Genomic DNA, 21,489 nt, shown 5'->3' with positions numbered 1-21,489 from the left:
ATACATGCCCCCCCCCCCAAGGGAAGTGTTTGAAATACTTTCTCTTTCCTTTATTTCATGAAAAGAAAGCGTGGGCAAGTAAAATAATGATGGTAAAGGGTGAGCAAAATAAAAAGTAACCTAACCACGATAGGGAGACATCCCAGAAGATCAGACAACTTGGCAAAGAAACGGTAATTGAAGGGAAGGCATGTATTAAAAGAACTTCCATCAAACTGGTCCTCCTCAATCCCCCTGGAACTTCCCTCTTACCCCAACCACGCTAAAATAGTGCCCAAAAGTGATACCTAGCCAAACCCCACCCTCTTGAATGGTGCCATGAAGAGGGTCCATCAACCATTCCCATTTCCCAATGGCATGAAGCCTTCTCTCTAGCCCCTAGCCTCAACTCCTTCCCCTCTCCCCCTCTAGGCTGTATCCTCGCTGTTGGCAGGGAATGTATCTTCCAACTATGTGTATTGTACTCTCCCAAGCACTTAGCACAGTGCTCTGCACAAGGTAAGCACCACTGATTGATTCCCTTGTTTCTTCTGGTTCTGTGCTCTGCCAGGTCAATTTCCCTTTTGAGGGGAGGTAAAGGTGGGGAAAGAAATGAAAGTTTTAGAGCATTGCAGTAGCCCTCAGGTGAAAGACTGAGAACTATTACTCTCGATTATATCTGATTATATCTTAGAGGGACTTACCTTTGAACACGTTGTGGTTTTACCGCTACCCTGCAGCCCAACAAACATTATAACATTCTGTTTTCCTTTAGTAGGAGTCCAGGCTTTGACTCCTGGGTCCACTAGCTGCAGTTAAACAACAACAAAAAAAACCCCAGAACAAATAGAAAAATTAAAAAAACAAAGATCAATTATCAGACACAAAGATTGAAAGAAAAATTGCTACGGTGTACCACCTTTATTCTTCTTCAATATAGCATTTTTTCAGGCGGAGCCTTTATTTATAACTTGGGGCATTTAAGTAGCTATGTCAAATAACTAAAACTTGATCTGACCTGACAGCACAACCTCATAAGCCCATTTTTACATTCTAAGGAGCAAGTATTTCTACACTGCATTTTAAGTGCTCAGAAAATTTGAGTAAAATGTTAACGAGGCAACAGCCCACATCTTTGCATAACAACACAAACCCTACAACTGAAGGCTACTACTGGCTTAATGGCCCTTCTAATCTACCTTATTTTCTTTTACTACAAGAAGCAGCCTGACCTAATGAAAACAGCATGGGCCTGGAGTCAGAGCACCTGGATTCTAATCCCAGCACCACCACTTGCCGGCTGTGTGACCCTGGACAAGTCACTTTACTTTTCCATGCCTCAGTCTTCTCAACTGAAAATTGGGGGTTAAATACTTGTTTTCTCTCCCCCTTAGACTATGAGAACAGTCTTCAATAGAGATTGTGTCTGACTTGATTTTCTTGTAATTACCCCAGGGGTCAGTACAGTACTTGATACATAGTATGTGCTTAAGAGCACCACAATTATTATTTTAATCTTCATGAAAAAGTTATAAATTTGCTAAATTTCATAATTTTATTCATGATTAGCAAAACTATATAGAATAAAAATAAGACAGGACTTGCTTCTTTCATGTGAACTTTTCTTTGATAGAACATCTATGTCTAGAGAAATGTTCTGCAGTATCAGTATATGGGTAATGTTGATAGTAACACAGAATCATACTATAGGTTCTTTTTTTTACCTTCACAAGTTCTTTAAAAACAGCATGCTGAATCATTTTTCTTTTGTTGAGGCCAGATGCCATTTCTTCAAGGTCAATAGCCGACCTAAATGGTGGATTGTTTTGGTTATTAAAAAAGTCAAACCAGACAAATAATGCATTTATAAAGAGGAATGCTACTGTGGTTGATGGTGCTTTTAGGAATATTCAGAAATACCTCTTCCTTTTTTTCTAAGGTAAACATTTTCTGTTTTCCATACACTTAGACTAGAAAACAGAATATCACTGCAAAAACAGAATTAAGTGTGCAATATTTAGCACCACGATAAGTTACTTTTGCTCAAATCTTGTAATTTCCAAGTTCTTTCAGAAAATTCTAACTACTGAATATTGCCTGGACCTCATTCTATCATTTCAAAGTCTCAGGATAACTGGGTTGCCGAACAGAAAGAATGTCTTTTCCTGGGAGAAGAAAGTTAAGGAAAAGGGCAGGCAGATGGCTCAAACTGCCTTAGGATTCTCCTCTCCAAACAAAATCCTGTGGTAGAGGACACTGGATGTGATGCAATGGGAAGGGATTTAGTGCTAACTCCTCAGGAGGACATGTATAAGCACTTAGTACAGTCCTCTGCACATAGTAAGCGTTCAATAAATATGATTGAATGAATGAATACGGCACCCTCTTGGGCCTAAAGATAAATAAATCAATCATAACTCAGATGAAGGAGCTAAATTACAAACTTTGCAGGAATGATCATACTGTCATCGAGAGGGTGAAAGCCAATGCTGATTTATTCAAGACAAAGGAATTTGTTTTTATATAAAAACAGAATTAGGTATATTCTCATGTCTCCTGAAATAACGGCATGGTGTGCTGGGAAAGGCCACTGTTAAATGAACTCATGTATAGCCTGCTCCTTTGAAGTATCATGGAAATCTACTGAATATACAGCAGTTCTACCAGTACACATATTCTACTTCTTCCACATTCTATATAACAGACCATTCAGTTTTTTAACAGCTTCCCACTAAACTTGGTCACTGCATTTGGGTTAACTTTAACTTACTTGACATTTTCTCGTAGTTGCTTCACCAGTTTAATATTAACATCAGCTTCCAACAGGGCTGTACACACTTCTTTTAGCATAGCATTTAATACCTGCAAAAGGAAATTATTCACATATACAAGTCTGATAGGCTATCGCAGAGCACACTCACTGTGTACCGAGACACGCATCATGGAGACTGCGCTTAGAACACAGAGCAGACATACACCTCTTAGGGGTTTGAGGACTCATTTGTTTCATCAAGAAGTGTGTGTATACCTATGTTTGAAATGTAATTCAAAACATTTTTTTCAGAATTCTTGAGGCTCAGAGAGTAGGCAATGTATAGGGGTTACGCCACTGCCCCGCCACCCACCCTGCCACCAGACAGTCATGCTTTTTGGCCTCTTGTTCCCACCACCGACATCGAAAAGACAGGACACTGCAGGTGGGAAGACAAGAACATATATCTAAGACAGGATTACATACCTCTTCATTAATAATGGTGGCATTGCTCAACGAGCGTAACGCCGAGGTTATTTTTCTTCCAAGATCTGCTAGCACCATCTTGGCGACTTATGAAAAACTTACCAGATGATCTCTGAAAAGCAAGAGAGGAATTGAAAATAGTAAGAATTCAAAAAATCATGTCACTTCGAATTACCCATCTCTACCTCAAAGGTTCCGGGTTCGTGTCCCGGCGGAGTCGCGGACGATTTTAGAGAAGCAGCGTGGCTCACTGGAAAGAGCACGGGCTTTGGAGTGAGAGGTCATGGGTTTGAACCCTGGCTCTGCCACTTGCCAGCTGTGTGACTTCGGGCAAGTCACTTAACTTCTCGGTGCCTCAGTTCCCTCATCTGTAAAAAATGGGGATTAAGACTGTGAGCCCCACGTGGGACAACCTGATTCCCCTGTGTCTACCCCAGCGCTTAGAACAGTGCTCGGCACATAGTAAGCGCTTAACAAATACCAACATTATTACCTAGAAAGCTTTAAAATTAGAAAAGTGAACTTTTCTATACCCCGGGACATAAATTTGCTTCTAGAACGTGTCTACCGACTCTCTGATATCGTACTCTCCCAGTGCTCTTCACAGTAAATCCTCAAAAAATACCACTGATTGAGCCGAGAAAGATTTTTATCGAACTTGAGCTCAAGATGTGAAAACTTACATAACAAGCACCTCTTTTTCATCCCAGCAACAGAGATGCAGAATCAGATTCTTGAGGAAAAAACTGGGCATTATCCAATAACAGTTCCTCTACAGAACTCCTGGAAAAGGTACTGAGGAAAACTAGCATCCTGGGACGAAAATAAGAATATACTGGAAGAACTCAGAGAAAGACCTGTTTTTCCTCTCACTCTAACGATGCCAGACTTGAGATATTACAGGTTCATCTGTATTTGATAGATTGCTAGATCACAGAATGCACCCTTCTACTGGTTACTGCCTGCTCACGCCATCTTCTCTAGGAAGACTGAAGCAGCTGCAGTTCCCAGTCCGCCGCACTTCAAATCAACTCAAGTTCCGAGTCGGCTGCCTGTCATCCCCGAACCGCCTATTACGGAAGTTTTCCTGACATCTTGATTCTTAATAGCAGGCTTAAAGCTATTTCAGACATGCTTTTACAAAAAAAACTCTGAGAAGCAAGAAGAGGGGACATGGAATGCCAACTCGGCAAGGGTGGGTAAGTAGTGGACACTACCTGAAATTGCCTCGGGTTGGAAAAGGACACGGTTAAATGTCAACATTCTTGATTTAGTCTTCTTTCATTAATGCTGCTCATGTCTCAGTCTTCTAGGTCTTTCCAGCCAGGCTCATCTTGAACCTATATATACTCTCCTCCAGCCGGTGCCTGACTTTCTCCTGTCATTTGATCAATCTTTCATTTTATTCAAAAAAGGGAAGCGGTGTGGCCTTGTGGAAAGAGCATGGGCTGAGAGCCAGAGGACCTGGGTTCTAATCCCACCTTTTGCCACTTGCCTGCTGTGTGACCTTGGGCCAATCACTTAACTTCTCTGTGCCTCAGTTCCCTCATCTGTAAAATGGGGATTCAATACCCATTTCTCCTCCTACTTGGCCTGGGAACCCGATGAGGGCTAGGGACTATGTCCACCCTGATCGTCTTGGATCTACCCCTGTACTTAGTACAGTGCTTGACACACAATAAATGCTTAGTGATTCCACAATAATTATTCTGATATTTCATCTACATATAATAGTAAAGTTTTTACGGTTAAAATGTCACCCAGATAATCATTTTAGCTTTAAAACAAAGCTAATAACGGGCTGTTTAACTTACTCAAACCATTATGAGCCTCCAATTTCTAAAGGTAGTGACATGCAGTCATAAAAAAGCAATGCACGGTCACTATCATTTGCTTGCACTCAACTCCTCTAGTCTGAGGAAATTTCAAAGAGTTTTTATATCTGTAGCTATTGTTGGTATCCTTTATGTTTCATACAAATAATGTTCAATCCATTTTAACAACTGGCTTAAGTATAAATGGATCCCTAGAAATCTACTTCTTAAAACAGAATCAGTACATTCAACCTATCAAATTGTCTTTCTGTCCCCAAACCTGGAGGTCGTTCTTAAAAATCCATTCTCATGGCTCCAAGTTATCCACCCACGTATGCAGACAGCTGATGCCATGGTGTCATAGGCAATTTTTATAAAAATGAAGTCACTGTGAGCTAGTCCAACTTTTAATTAGGATCGAGAAAATAGCACTTCGTAAACAAGTTTGAGTCATGACCTTACAATGCACCTCTCCCTACCTAAACCAGAACAATACTATTCAATGTGACAAGAAACCCAAATCCACCTGACTTATTTACCCAGTTAGTGCTACCAAGCATGTGGGATTTGGATTTAACAGGAAAAGCTACCGCGCTACAAGCAGTTTTTTTACTTCTTCAACTAGAAAAATTGCTCAGAATGAAGGTGGGAAGAGAACAGAGAGGGGCAGGACATTCAACTCTGACAAGAAACATGGAAGATCTGTTCATACCGATGTAGTTTCTCTAACAGAGCTTGAAGGCCTAGGTTTCAAGGACTTGTGCAGCATCTATTTACTAGTTCACAGACTAGGTGTCTAATGTTTAAAATTACCCTCAGAAATCTCCTACCTTATATATAATTCTAATTTCAAAATAATGCTTGGATACTGTTAATGAGACGACTCAATTCAGAAGAGTAACAGATGAAAGGTTACAAAGATCATTTCCTGCAACTGACTCTTGGAATAACCAGGCCAAGTTATACAAATTATAATTACTCAGAATACTATTGTGAAGTTTTCTCGGTGAAGTCAGCAGAGGCTTCGCTCCTTCCGATATGTCCATTTTAGTATTTTTTAAGGAAACAATGGAATTCGGAAGGCTTCCACTGCAGCGGGGATGAGAGTCTTCAAATTTGAGGGGAGCATTGTGGACGAAGCTGACACTCGTAAATATATGAATGGTGCACAGTTTATATGATCTGCAGTCCTTTCTAAATACCGCTCATCTAGAGACTGACTTCTGGTTTAGCGCTCTGGAGGAATTTTTCACAACTGAATTTCCACTCGTACTTCTTCTGCCCACGGCCCATGTCATAACGCCTCACTTGCACAGCCTATCCCATTGTTAGCTAACAACGACTGATGAGTGGCAGGTCACCATGTCTAGTCTGTTTCATGGTATTTTCAGGTTTTTTTCGGCCCTCTTAAATTTTGCCTGCTTCTGTTAATAACAATAATAATAATTATGTTGTTCACTAAGCACTTATTGTGCGGTAGGGACTGTAATAAGCACTGGGGTAGATACAAGCAAATCAGGTCGGAAACAGTCCCTCTACCACATGGGGCTCCCATTCTCAATCCCCAGTTTACAGATGAGGGAACGGAGGCACAGAGAAGTAAAGTGACTCGCCCAAGCACGCAGCAAAAAAGTGGTGGAGCCAGGATTAGAACCCTCGACCTTCTGACTCCCAGGCCCATGTCACCAAGCTCTTCCTTGGGCTGGGACAGCCAGTCTGAGTTGCACTAAGCTGGGCCGTGACAGTTATGGACTACTGGTGATGAGTATAATCCGTAGCTGAGTATTACATATGCTCGTATTTTCAGGCGCTGTTAACTCACAAGTAATAGCCATCCTCCTTGGTCCCCACAAGGCAGGAAAGCCTAATAATAATGGCATTTGTTTAGCACTTACTATGTTTCAAGCTCTGTTCTAAGCTCCGAGGTACATATAAGTTAATCGGGTCAGACATGGTCGTAGTCCCACAGAGGGCTCGCTGCCTAAGTAGGAAATAAGGCAAGACCGGAAACTTAGAAGACGTGGGATCTCTGAGCCCAGAGGAATTACTGAGCACTTACTGTGTGCAGAGCACTGTATTAAGCACTTGGGAGAGTACTATAGAACAATACAAGTCGGTAGGCATGTATCCTAGCGTGGCTCAGTGGAAAGAGCCTGGGTTTGGAAGTCAGAGGTCATGGGTTCGAATTCCGGCTCTGCCCCTTGTCAGCTGTGTGACTGTGGGCAAGTCACTTCACTTCTCTATGCCTCAGTTACCACCTCTGTAAAAAGGGGATTAACTGTGAGCCTTATGTGGGACAACCTTATTGCCCTGTATCTACCCCAGCGCTTAGTACAGTGCTCTGCACATAGTAAGCGCTTAACAAATACCAACATTATTATTATTATCCTGCATGACAAGTTTACAGTCTAGAGGGGGACGCAGACATTACTACAAAGAAGTCACGGATATGTAATTCAGAGGAAAGATGGCAGCAGCAGGCAGAAGGTTACGAGCCGCAGGAGGGATATGGAGCTCCAGAGCCACAGAGCGGGGGAAAAGCAGGACCAAGAAGACTCCGGGCCAGGTCAATGGCACTTGGGCCTCTACTACCCTGTCCCACTTCCCTTGCCAGTCTTAACAAGAGGCTTCTCCAATGATGTGCTGGTGAGAGGCCCAAGCCTCTCCTCCCCCACCCGATTCGGACGCCCCAGTTCGTCTCAGATTTCCACGTCCTACAGGCCCACTTCTTCCCTGTTCCTCCTGGCTCTCAAAAGGCCCGGAGCTGCTGCCTTTGTTCCTTGCCCACTTCCAGGACCTACATTTCTCAGGTGAGAGTACATGGGCTGGAGAGGCGCCAAGTTGGGACAACTGGTATCGTGATTCTGTGGCAGATCAAGGGAAGAAGTAAGAATCACAACACCTTGAATTTGCATAGCACTTCATTTTTCCCAAAGCACTTTCATAACCATTTTATAATAACAATGTTGGTATTTGTTAAGCGCTTACTACGTGCAGAGCACCGTTCTAAGCGTTGAGGTAGATACAGGGTAATCAGGTTGTCCCATGTGAGGCTGACGGTTAATCCCCATTTTACAGATGAGGTAACTGAGGCACCGAGAAGTGAAGTGACTTGCCCACAGTCACACAGCTGACAAGTGGCAGAGCCATGATTCGAACCCATGACCTCTGACTCCCAAGCCCGGGCTCTTTCCACTGAGCCATGCAGCTTCTCTATCTTCGCTGCATCCATGTGAGGGAGGAAGGGATAGGTGTTTTCTCCATTTTATAAGTGAAAAAAAACAAGGCATGGAGAAAGCTGGCTCTAGTTTCTCTGATCTCCCAGGTCCTCGGGTTTTGTCACTGCTCCGGTCTGATTTGGGAAAGAGTTTCACTGAAAGGGGGAGTCGGGAACCAAAAAAGTTTACCTCACTGGATTATAAACTACCAACTCTATTGGACTGTACTCTCCCAAACTTTAAAAGTGCTCTGCATACAATAAGTGCTCAACATGAATGAATAAATGAAATTTCACTGATTGAATCCCGAGAGCCAAACCAGGTCGTGCATTTGGCCAGCTACAACATTCGACGCTGGGGAAGCCCACTCTGGGAGAGGCTAGGGTAGGACCTTCGTGGGCTAGGCCGAGAGGTGGGTCACCGGATAGCTCCTAGAAGAGTCTGTGGAAGGTCCACCCTCCACTGGGAGTAGAAAACCTACAAACCCCAAGCATGTTTCACAGGTCTCAATTTTCATGATCTCAAAATATTCACAGCTAATTTAAGGTTGCTTCAAAAATAGAATTCTTAACTCGCACCTAAGTAAACTACCCCAAACCTGACAACTCGTCCCTCTTTCCCTCAGTTATTCAATAGTATTTATTGAGCGCTTACTATGTGCAGAGCACTGTACTAAGCGCAGCTTCAATTTCTACTTAGACGGCGAACAATTTTCAACTCAGAGATTGTTGTGCTTCCTTTCAGTGTTGCTGCATAGTGTTCAAAAATCCAATTTAAAGGACATTTCCAGTTTCTTGGAAGCAAAAGTGCCCTGATCATTTTTATAGCTTTCAGAGCGACTTTCTGTCTAGAAGCAGATCCAATTTGGCATCTCTCAAATCCTACCCACCTGATAGGCTGGCTGGGCCAGCCCACCCAAAGAAACAAAACAAGAACTGGTTGTAAATGGCTCAGAGGAAGCCAGGTCCTGGGTCTGTGTGTGCACATAACAGGGTGACAGCAATGATTCTGATTGTTCTGGGGTCGGGACAATCTGCAGGGCTGCTCTGGGCAGGGGCTTCTTAGTCCTCAGCAGTCTCCTTCTTTGTCCCCTGCAGGAGGGAGGACGGGGAGGTACGAGGAGTTGGGGCCTCTTTGGGTCATGGGACCAGCCTGTCGGTAGCCCTGAGCTGTCCCTGCTGGCATCCCGGGCAGGATGCGTGGGGCAGGGAGAGGGCTGATAGCGGAGGCGAGCCGGGACCATCCAGGCTGCTGCCTAGGACCATGTGGGACCCCCACTCCCCTGTGCTTCCTGATTCCTACCAGTGAAATTCCTACTCATGGCCGCTAATGGGTCATGAACATCTGGCCCAGCAGCATAAGAAATGGCACTGGCCTGGGAAGAGAAAGAGCCTGGGCTGGCCTAAACCCTCTGGCCACAAGCCTGAGGTTACTGTGCCATCCCAGTCATGGCTCCCCAAAGCCTCGCTCCCGCAGCCCAGAACCCTAAGATGGTTGCAACATTATTATTAATAATAATAATTGTGGTATTTGTTAATTGCTTACTATGTGTCAGGCACTTTACTAAGCGCTGGGGTGGATACAAGCAAAGCAGGTTGGACACAGTCCCTGTCTCACGTGGGGCTCATGGTCTCAATCCCCATTTTACAGATGGGGGAACTGAGGCACAGAGAAGTGAAGTGATTTGGTCAAGGTCACACAACAGACAAGCGGTGCCGTGTCCCCCCCCCCCCGTTGTCATCAGCCCTTGCCCTGCCTCGTGCACCCTGCCCGGGGTGCCAGCAGGGCCACCTCCTGGCCCTTGGGCTACCGACGGACTGGTCCCCTGGCCCAAACAGTCCCCAACTCATTGACCTTCTAACTCCCTGACACACTATATGCCATACTACTTTCCGCATTAGGGGCAAGGCGGGCTCTCCAATCATTTCCCTCACAACTCTAAAATGATTGCATAATGAACAAAGCAGGTCGGAAACGTGGTACCCTTTTGTAAGGAGATTTTGAGCTCCTCGGGCTGTAGCATGGACATAGGGCATCTTTGCCAACCCAGAAAATCCTGCCAAAGTCCTCTTTCTTGCTTGCAATTCAAACTTACCCTGGCTAAAATTGCCAGAGGAGGCACAAAATCCAGGCTCCATTTTTCCAGATTTAAAGGACTACACTTGGGTTAAGAGAAGGAATGTTTGGAATCGTAATCAACCACTGGCATAGAGTGAGCAGCATGGGCTAGTGGAAAAGGCTCAAGCCTGGGAGTCAGAGGACCTGGGTTCTGACCCTGGCTAGGCCATTTACCTGCTGGATAACCTTGGGCAAGTCTCTCTGCTTCTCTGTGCCTCAGTTCCCTCATCTGTAAAATGAGGATCCAATACCCATTTTCCCTCCTACTTAGACTGTGAGCCCCTAATGGGAGGCAAATGGAGTCTGACTTGATTATCTTGTATCTACCCCGGGGCTTAGTACAGTGGTGAGTACATAATAAGTGCTTAACAAATACCACAATTATTCCTGAGGAGAGTATTTTAACAATAGCCAGATATACATTCCCTGGCCTCAAGAAGCTTACAATTTAACAGGAGAGACAAATTCATTTTCAGGGAGTAAAATCTGGAGGAAGAACAATCATAAGACAAAATGCAGTACAAACAGCTACCGCCCTGGTTATTTCCCAGCTAAACCCTCACACGTCCCTATCTTAGGGCTCCTTCTGCGTCACTTGAGCATTTTGAGCTTCACCCCTCCCCAGCCCCTTACTTACAACTTATTTTCCATGTCTGCTCCTCCACTAATTATAAACTCCTCGTGGGAAGGGATCATCTATATCTACTCTCCCAAGAGTACATACTCTCTGAGAACAGTATTCTGCACCCGATACGTGCTCGATAAATACCATGATTGATTGGTAGAAGTTCTTCCAGTTCTCTCCCTCTAGATTGTACGTTCGTTAGGGATTGTATATTGTACTCTCCCAAGCACTTAGTACAGTGCTCTGCACACATACCACTGGTACTATAAACACCACCCGACTGAAGGTCTGCAGCATTTTTGTCAGATGGGATGGGGCATGAAAGAGAAAATCAAAACAAGTGATTATTAAGAACTTGAACTCTGCGATTCTTCCTGCTTTCTTTGACTGTTTCCACTATGGTTTTTTCAAGGCCGAGATCTGAACACACAATCCAAGTTCCAGGTGATCAATGCAAACCCAGTGATGCAAACTGCTCCTGAGCTTTACCAGCTGTCCGGTCTCCTTCGCCAGATCTTTTCACTACATTGTGATCGCTCCCTCTGGCCTGAAATTCCCTCCGGTTTCATATCTGACAGACCACAGCTCTCCCCATCTTCCAAGCCCTTTTATAATCATATCCTCCAAAAGGTCTTCCCTAATCTCTCATTTCCTCACCCTATTCATCGTCCCCTGTGCTTTGCCTGTATACCTGGGTTTGTATCCCTCAACTACTTTCACACTGACCCCATGCCCAGCACAACAACACTTACGCACACAGCCTCATACTCTTCCACTTCCCCTATCCGTATTTATTTTACTGCCTGTCTCCCCTATAAAAAAGGAAAGCTCCTTGAACGCAGGGACCACGCCTACCAACTCTACTGTATCGTACCCTCCCAAGCACTTAGAACAGTCCTCTGCACATTGTAAACTCTCAGTAAACGCTACTGACTGATACTGTGAAACGGCATCCGATTGGCAGTCTCCAGCATTTTTCTCAGATGGGATTGGGGCATGAGGGGAAAAAACGAACAGCTATTTTGAAAAACCTGAACTCCACACTTCCAGTGGCAATTCTTTCTGCTTTCCTTGACTGCTTTCAATAGGGTTAGGGCCCAGATCTGAACACTACAATTGAAGCTCCAGGTGATCAATAAATAGCACTGATTGATTGGCTACTGGGGGCACTGAACGGTCAACACTTTCCCCGCAAATGTATATACAAAGACGTGTGGTGGGCTTGGTATGAGAAGCAGCATGGTCTAGTGGACTGAGCACGGGCCTGGGAGTCAGAAGGTCACGCATTCTAATCCCGCTCTTAATACAGTCACTTTGGGCAAGTCACTTCACTTCTCTGGGTCTCATCTGTAAAACGAGGATTGAGACTGTAAACGCATATGGGACGTGGACTGTGCCCAACCTGATAGGCTTCTAGCCACCTCAGAGCTTAGTAGAGTGGCCGGCACAGAATAAGTGCTTCACAAATACCATAATTATTATTAATAATAATAATAATGTTGGTATTTGTTAAGCGCTTACTATGTGCCGAGCACTGTTCTAAGCGCTGGGGTAGACATAGGGGAATCAGGTTGTCCCACGTGGGGCTCACATTCTTAATCCCCATTTTACAGATGAGGGAACTGAGGCCCAGAGAAGTTAAGTGACTTGCCCACAGTCACACAGCCGACAAGTGGCAGAGCTGGGATTCGAACTCATGAGCCCTGACTCCAAAGCCCGTGCTCTTTCCACTGAGCCACGCTGCTTCTCCAATTATTACAGGGAGGTGATGAATTCCGGTCTTGGTTCCTTCTGGGAGAGGGAGGGTGGTGGAAACAAGGTCAGAAAGGGGCAGGAGAGACTAAAATGAGAGCTCCACTTTCAGAGGGGGTGGGAGGGGGGCACTCCATGGGCTCTCTCGCTGGTAACCCCCCTCCCCAATCCTCTGCCACCTCCCCTAGACTATAAGATCGGCAGATTTACCAACTCCATTATTGCTGAATTCTCCCAAGCACTTAGTACACTGCTTTGCACCCAATAAGAGCTCAATAAATACAATTAATAAATAAATAATAATGACAGTATTTGTTAAGCGCTTACTATGAGCCAAGCACTGTTCTAAGTACTGGGGTAGATTCAGGGTAATCAGGCTCACAGTCTTCATCCCCATTTTACAGACAAGATAACTGAGGCACAGAGAAATTATGTGACTTGCCCAAAGTCAAACAGCTGACACGCGGCGGGGCTGGGATTAGAATCCAGGAACTCCGATTCCCAACCCCGTGCTCTTTCCACTAAGCCATGCCGCTTCTCATAATAATAATAGTAACAACACCACCTCTCCCAAGCACTTAGCACAGTGCCCTGCACACAAAGAGCCCTCAAGAAATGGCAGGGATTGATTAAATCCCACCTCTGCCACATAATAACAACAATAATAATGACGATGGTATTTGTTAAGCATTTACTAAGTGCTGAGCACTGTTCTAAGAGCTGGGGTAGTTACAGGGTAATCAGATTGTCCCACGTGGGGCTCACATTTTTTAATCCCTATTTTTACAGATGAGGTAACTGAACCCCAGAGAAGTGAAGTGACTTGCCCCAGATCACACAGCAAACAACTGGTGGAGCCGGAATTAGAACCCATGACCTCTTACTCCCAAACCCGGGCTCTTCCCACTAAGCCAATCAATTGCAAAATGGGGATGAAGACTGTAGGCCCCATGTGGGACAACCTCATTACCTTGTATCGCCCCCCAGCACTTAGAACAGTGCTTGGCACATAGTAAGCGCTTAACAAATACCCACATTATTATTAATATTGTTGTGATTAATCATCTGCAAAGTGGGGATGAAGACTGTGAGCCCCAAGTTGGACAGCCTCATTACCTCATATCCCTCGCCACCCGCAGCGCTTAGTGCTTGGCACATAGCTATTATTATATTATATCACTATTATTATTATTAAGCACTATTAATATTATTATTATTACTGCATCCACCCCCAGCGCTTAGAAGAGTGCTTGGCATGTAGTAAGCGCTTAACAACTACCCACATTATTATTAGAATTGTTATGATAATCAACTGCAAAATGGGGGATGAAGACTGTGAGCTCCAGGTGGCACAGCCTCCTTACCTCGTATCCCCCTTCCACCCCAGTGCTTAGAAGAGTGCTTGGCACATAGTAAGTGCTTACCGACTACCCACATTATTATTAATATTGTTATGATTAATCAAGTGCAAAACGGCGATGGAGACTGTGAGCTCCAGATGGCACAGCCTCCTTACCTCGTATCCCCCTTCCCCCCCAGCGCTTAGAACAGTGTTTGGCACATAGTAAGCGCTTAACAACTACCCACATTATTATTAGAATTGTTATGATTAATCAACTGTAAAACTGGGATGAAGGCTGTGAGCCCCAGGTGGCACAGCCTCCTTACCTCATATTCCCCCAGTGCTTAATGCTTGGCACATAGTAAGTGCTTAACAAATGCCATCATTATTACTGCATCCACCCCCAGCGCTTAGAACAGTGCTTGGCACGTAGTAAGCGCTTAACAACTACCCACATTATTATTAGAATTGTTATGATTAATCAACTAGAAAACGGGGATGAAGACTGTGAGCCCCAGATGGGACAGCCTCCTTACCTTGTATCCCCCGTCCCCCCCAGCGCTTAGAAGAGTGCTTGGCACGTAGTAAGCGCTTAACAACTTCCCGTATTATTATTAGAATTGTTATGATTAATCAACTGTAAAATGGGGATGAAGGCTGTGAGGCCCAGGTGGCAGAGCCTCCTTACCTCGTATCCCCCCAGCACGTAATGCTTGGCACATAGTAAGCGCTTAACAAATGCCATCATTATTATTATTGCATCCACCCCCAGCGCTTAGAACAGTGGTTGGCACGTAGTAAGCGCTGAACAACTACCCACATTATTATGATTAATCAACTGCAAAACGGGGATGAAGACTGTGAGCCCCAGGTGGCACAGCCTCCTTACCTCGTATCCCCCTCCCCAGCGCTTAATGCTTGGCACACAGTAAGCGCTTAACAAATGCCATCATTATTATTATTGCATCCACCCCCAGCGCTTCGAACAGTGCTTGGCACGTAGTAAGCGCTTAACAACTACCCATATTATTAATAGAATTGTTATGATTAATCAACTGTAAAACGGGGATGGAGACTGTGAGCCCCAGGTGGCACAGCCTCCTTACCTCGTATCCCCCCAGCGCTTAATGCTTGGCACACAGTATGCGCTTAACAAATGCCATCATTATTATTATTGCATCCACCCCCAGCGCTTCGAACAGTGCTTGGCACGTAGTAAGCGCTTACCAACTACCCACACTATTATTATTGTTATGATTAATCAACCGTAAAACGGGGATGAAGACTGTGAGCCCCAGATGGGACAGCCTCCTTACCTCGTATCCCTCTCCGCCCCCAGCGCTTAGAAGAGTGCTTGGCACGTAGTAAGCGCTTACCGACTACCCACATTATTAGTACTGTTATGATTAATCAACTGCAAAACGGGGATGAAGCCTGTGAGCCCCAGATGGGACAGCCTCCTTACCTCGGATCCCCTCCCAGCGCTTAGTGCTTGTCCCACAGTAGGCGCTTAACAGCTCCCCACCCGATTATTAGCTTTATTATTAGCATTAGGCGCAGTATTAGGATGGTAATGATGATTCAGCCCGATGGCGGCGAGGCCGGGCCTCATCCCCCCTTACCAGGCCTGGCGGTAGGAAGGTGCGGGTGCGGCCGAGCGTGTAGGGGAGGGTGTGAGCCGAGGAGCCCCCCGGACCTAGGGGGGGAAAAAGCCCCGAACCGCCGCCCGCCAGGGAGACGTCACCAGTCCACCCGTGACCCCTCCGCCCCCAAACCTCCGCCACCCGCTTCCGTATCCGGGTCACCGGCCCGTTTCCCCCCCCCCCTTTTCATTCATTCATTCGTTCATTCATTCAGTCGGATTTATGGAGCGCTTACTGTGTGCGGAGCGCTGGACCAAACAGTTCGGCCCCAGAGACCATCCCGGCCCGACCACGGGTTCGCAGTCTAAAGGGGGAGGCCGCAAAACAAGGAGTCAGGCATCGATACCATTCAAAATAGATCAATAGAATCATAGATTGATTCATTCAGTAGTATCTATTGAGCACTTACTGTGTGCAGAGAGCACTGGACTGAGCGCTTGGCACGGACGGTTCGGCCACAGAGAGAGACCATTCCGGCCTGACCACGGGCTCGCAGTCTAAAGGGGGAGACAGCAAAACAAGGAGTCAGGCATCGATACCATTCAAAATAGATCAATAGAATCACAGATTCGTGCATTCAGTAGTATCTATTGAGCACTTACTGTGTGCAGAGAGCACTGGATTGAGCGCTTGGCACGGACGGTTCGGCCACAGAGAGAGACCATCCCGGCCCGACCACGGGCTCGCAGTCTAAAGGGGGAGACGGCAAAACAAGGAGTCAGGCATCGATACCATTCAAAATAGATCAATAGAATCATAGATTCATTCATTCAGTAGTATCTATTGAGCACTTACTGTGTGCAGAGCACTGGACTGAGCGCTTGGCACGGACGGTTCGGCCACAGAGAGAGACCATCCCGGCCCGACCACGGGCTCGCAGTCTAAAGGGGGAGACAGCAAAACAAGGAGTCAGGCATAGATACCATTCAAAATAGATCAATAGAATCATAGATTCATTCATTCAGTAGTATCTATTGAGCACTTACTGTGTGCAGAGCACTGAACTGAGCGCTTGGCACGGACGGTTCGGCCACAGAGAGAGACCACTCCAGCCCGACCACGGGCTCGCAGTCTACCAGGGGGAGACGGAAAAAGAAAACAAGGGGTCAGGCAGCAATACCATCAAAATAGATCAATAGAATCATAGATTCATTCAATAGTATCTCCTGAGCGCTTACTATGTGCAGAGCACTGGACTGAGCTCTTGGCACGGACAGTTCGGCCACAGAGAGAGACCATCCTGGCCCGACCATGGGCTCGCAGTCTACAAGGGGGAGACGGAAAAAGAAAACCAGGGGTCAGGCAGCAATAGCATCAAAATACATATTCATTCATTCAATAGTATTTATTGAGCACTTACTATGTGCAGAGCACTGGACTGAGCGCTTGGCACAGTTTGGCCACAGAGACCATCCTGGCCCAATCACAGGTTCGCAGTCTACAAGGGGGAGATGGAAAAAGAAAAGGCGTCAGGCAGCAATACCATCAAAATAGATCAATAGAATCATAGGTTCATTCACTCATTCATTCAGTCGTATTTATTGAGCGCTTACTATGTGCAGAGCACTGAACTAAGCACTTGGAATACAGCTCAAGCCTGGGAGTCAGAGGCCCTGGGTTCTGACCCTGGCTGGGCCACTTACCTGCTGGATCACCTTGGGCAAGATGCTTTGCTTCTCTGTGCCTCAGTTTCCTCATCTGTAAAATTCGGCAACGGAGAGAGACCATCCCTGCCCGACAACGGGCTCCTGATGATGATGGAACTTGTTAAGCGCTTAGTTGAGAAGCAGCGTGGTTTAGTGGCAGAATCCCCGGCCTGGGAGTCGGACAGACCTGGGTTCTAATCCCCCACTCTGCCACTTGTCTGCTGTGTGAGCTTAGGCGAGTCACTTCACTTCTCTGGGCCTCGGTTTCCTCATCTGTCAAATGGGAATTGAGACTGGGAACCCCACGTGGGATGACCTGATGACCTTGTCTCTACCCCAGCATGTAGAGCAGCGCTTGGCGCATAGTAAGCGCTTCACAAATACCATCATCATCATCAGTAGTCCAGTGCCCTGCACATAGGAAGCACTCAATAAATACGATTGAATGAATGAATGTTAGGCGCTTACTATGTGGCAAGCACTGTTCTAAGCACTGGGGTAATAATAATGGTATTTGTTAAACCCTTACTATGTGCCAAGCACTTCTAAGCACAGGAGTAATGATAATAACAATAATAATACTAATGATAATAATAGTGGTATTTGTTAAGAGCTTACTATGTGCCAAGCACTGTTCTAAGCGCTGGGGTAATAATAATAATAATGATGGTATTGTTGAGCGCTTACTACGTGCCAAGCACTGTTCTAAGCACTGGGGTAATAATAATAATAATAATGATGGTATTTATTGAGCATTTACTATGTGCCAAGCACTGTTCTAAGCGCTGGGGTAATAATAATAATAATGATGGTATTTGTTGAGCGCTTACTATGTGCCAAGCACTGTTCTAAGCGCTGGGGTAATAATAATAATGATGGTATTTGTTGAGCGCTTACTATGTGCCACTGTTCTAAGCGCTGGGGTAATGATAATAATGATAGTATTTAAGCGCTTACAGTGTGCCAAGCACTGTTCTAAGCGCTGGGGTAATAATAATAATAATGATGGTATTTGTTGAGCGCTTACTATGTGCCGAGCACTGTTCTAAGCGCTGGGGTAATAATAATAATAATGGTATTTGTTCAGGGCTTACTCTGTGCCAAGCACTGTACTAAGCGCTGGGAGAGACACAAGGTGTTCGGCTTGTCCCCCGTGGGGCTCCCAGTCTTCACCCCCAATTTCCAGATGAGGGAACTGAGGCAGAGAGAAGTGACTGGCCCAAAGTCATACAGCTGACAAGTGGGGGGGGGGGAGGTGGAGTCAGGATTAGAACCCAAGCCCGGGCTGTGGGCCCTGGGACCTGTTTTTCTGTGACCAAGGCAGCCGCCTTGCCCACGGGAGGCCCTCAGGCCCGGGCCTACCGGAAGTGGAGGGGCCGGGGAGGGGATAAGAGCACGTGACCCGGGAGAGGAGAGCGCGTGACCCGGGAAGGGCGGGGCCGAGGGAGGGGAGGGGCAGGGAGAGGGACCGGAAGGGGCGGGGCATAGGGAAGGGGGCGAAGAGGGGGAGGAGTAGGCGGGGCAGAGGAGAGGGGCGGGGCATAGCGAAGAGGAGGGGAGAGGCCGGAAGTGGGGGGGGGCGAGGAGGGAAGGGGCGGGGAAGGGAGGGGCAGGGAGTGGGACCGGAAGGGGCGGGGCAAAGGGAGAGGGAGAGGAGGGGAGAAGTGGGCGGGGGCCGGGGTGAGGGGCGGGGCATAGGGAAGAGGAGGGGAGGGGCCGGAAGTGTGCGGGGGGGCGAGGAGGGAAGGGGCGGGGAAGGGAGGGGCAGGGAGAGGGACCGGAAGGGGCGGGGCACAGAGAAGGGGAGGGGCGAAGAGGGGAGGCGTGGGCGGGGCAGAGGGGAGGAGAGGGCCGGAAGGGGCGGGGCGAAGAGGGGCGGGGCTGGCGGCTGGGGCTGGCGGCTGGGGCTGGCGGCTGGGGCTGGCAGCTGGGGCTGGCAGCGCGCCTGCGCAGAGCGGGCCGGGTTGGGAGGGGGAGGGGGAGGGGGCGGGGGCGGGGGCGGAGGCGGAGCCCGAGCCCGCAGTGGGGAGCGGAGCTGCCCGCTTGGCAGTGTGTGCTGCGCGCTGGGCGCGGGTGGGGATGGACCTGAAGGCGGGTCGGCGTGCGGTGCTGCAGCTGCTCGGGGCCGTGTCGGCCACGGACCTGCCCGCGCTCCTCCACTGGATGCGGACGAGCCGTAAGCGGCGGCGGCGGCGGCGGCGCCGATGGGGTCTGGTCCTCCTCCTCCTCCCCCTTTCCCTCCTGCCCCTTTCCCTCCTGCCCCTCTCCCTCCTCCCCCTCTCCCTCCTCCCCCTCCTCCTCCTTGTTAACCGCTTACTATGTGCCAAGCACTGTTCCAAGCGCTGGGGGGTGGATACCAGGTGATCAGGTGGTCCCACAGTCTTCCTCCCCATTTGACAGATGAGGGAACTGAGGGGCCCAGAGAAGTGAAGGGACTCGCCCACAGTCACCCAGCTGACAAGTAGCAGGGTGGGGATTCGAACCCACGACCTGGGACTTCCCAGCCTTTCTCCCACTAGCCACTTAACCATTTCTCCCCCTCCTCTTCCTTGTTAACCGCTTACTATGTGCCAAGCACTGTTCTAAGCACTGGGGGGGCGATACCAGGTGATCAGGTGGTCCCACAGTCTTCCTCCCCATTTGACAGATGAGGGAACTGAGGCCCAGAGAAGTGAAGGGACTCGCCCACAGTCACCCAGCTGACAAGTAGCAGGCTGGGGATTCGAACCCACGACCTGGGACTCCCCAGCCTTTCTCCCACTAGCCACTCAACCACTTAACCATTCCTCCTCCTCCTCCTCCTCCGGCTCAGCGGCAGCAGCCCGGCCCGGGCAATCACAGGTCATGGGTTCCAATCCCGCCTCCACCTCATAATGTTGGTATTTGTTAAGCGCTTACTATGTGCCGAACACTGTTCTAAACGCCGGGGTAGATCCAGGGTCATCAGGTTGTCCCACGTGAGGCTCCCAGTCTTCATCCCCATTTGACAGAGGAGGTCACTGAGCCACAGAGAAGTGAAGTGACATTCATTCATTCAATAGTATTTATTGAGCGCTTACTATGTGCAGAGCACTGTACTAAGCGCTTGGAATGGACAAGTCGGCAACAGATAGAGACCATCCCTGCCCATTGACGGGCTTACAGTCTAATCAGGGGAGGCAGACAGACAAGAATAGCAATAAATAGAATCAAGGGGATGTACATCTCATCAACAAAATAAATAGGGTAATAAAAACCACTGTCCCGCAGCTGACAAGTGGCAGATCCGGGATTCGAACCCATGACCTCTAACTCCCAAGCCCGGGCTCTTGCCACTGAGCCACACTGCTCCTCCTGGGTGACCTTGGCCTGGTCGTTTCACTTCCCTGGGCCTCGGTTTCCTCCTCTGTCAAATGGGGTTAGAGGCCGGGAGCCCCTGCCTCTGGCAACAGCCCGGGCTGGGAAGTCCCAGGTCGTGTGTTCGAATCCCCTGCCACTTGGCAGCTGTGTGGCTATGGCAAGTCCTTTCACTTCTCTGGGCCTCAGTTCCCTCATCTGTAAAATGGGAATGAAGACTGTGGTCCCTGATCACCTTGTATCCCCCCGCACCAGCACTTAGAATAGTGCTTGGCACGTAGTAAGCGGTTAACAATTGCCATCATCATTCTGTCTTCCCCAGTGGTTGGCACATAACGCTTAACAAATGCCGTCATCATTCTACCTTCCCCAGCGCTTAGAACAGTGTTTGTCACATAGTAAGCGCTTAACAAATGCCATCATTCTGTCTTCCCCAGTGCTTAGAGCAGTGCTTGGCACATAGGAAGCGCTTAACAAATGCCATCATCATTCTATCTTCCCCAGTGCTTAGAGCAGTGCTTGGCACATAGTAAGCGCTTAAATGCCATCATCATCCTGTCTTCCCCAGCACTTAGAATAGTGCTTGGCACATAGTAAGCGTTTAACAAATATCACCATTATTATCATCATTATTATCATTATCCTGCTGTGGGGAGGAGAGGGACGGTGGATGGATCAAGCTCCCCCAGCCCCAGATGCATCCCCCCACCCTAGACTGTGAGCCTCTCGTGGGCAGGGACTGTCTCTCTTTATTCATTCAAGTGTATTTATTGAGCGC

General features: G+C 47.5%; 2 protein-coding genes across 2 annotated transcripts in view; one reads left to right on the top strand and one right to left on the bottom strand.

Moving 5' to 3' along the window:
• SRP54 (signal recognition particle 54) overlaps positions 1-15,852 on the bottom strand; it is a 31,520-nt gene extending 15,668 nt beyond the window's left edge. Inside the window, 5 exon segments of the mRNA XM_007662511.3 lie at positions 684-788; positions 1,704-1,788; positions 2,750-2,841; positions 3,218-3,329; positions 15,709-15,852. Coding sequence (XP_007660701.2) covers positions 684-788; positions 1,704-1,788; positions 2,750-2,841; positions 3,218-3,295 — 360 coding nt within the window. The 5' untranslated portion in view covers positions 3,296-3,329; positions 15,709-15,852.
• Positions 15,853-19,368: 3,516 nt separating this feature from the next.
• Positions 19,369-21,489, top strand: part of LOC114816551 — a 45,071-nt gene continuing 42,950 nt past the window's right edge. The window contains exon 1 of the mRNA XM_029078963.2: positions 19,369-19,551. Within this exon, the coding sequence (XP_028934796.1) occupies positions 19,455-19,551 (97 nt within the window). The 5' untranslated portion in view covers positions 19,369-19,454. The remainder of the gene's footprint in view (positions 19,552-21,489) is intronic.

This window comes from Ornithorhynchus anatinus, chromosome 14, assembly GCF_004115215.2.
Source record: "Ornithorhynchus anatinus isolate Pmale09 chromosome 14, mOrnAna1.pri.v4, whole genome shotgun sequence".
Lineage (NCBI taxonomy): Eukaryota > Metazoa > Chordata > Mammalia > Monotremata > Ornithorhynchidae > Ornithorhynchus > Ornithorhynchus anatinus.
This window is presented reverse-complemented; position numbering and strand designations above follow the sequence as displayed.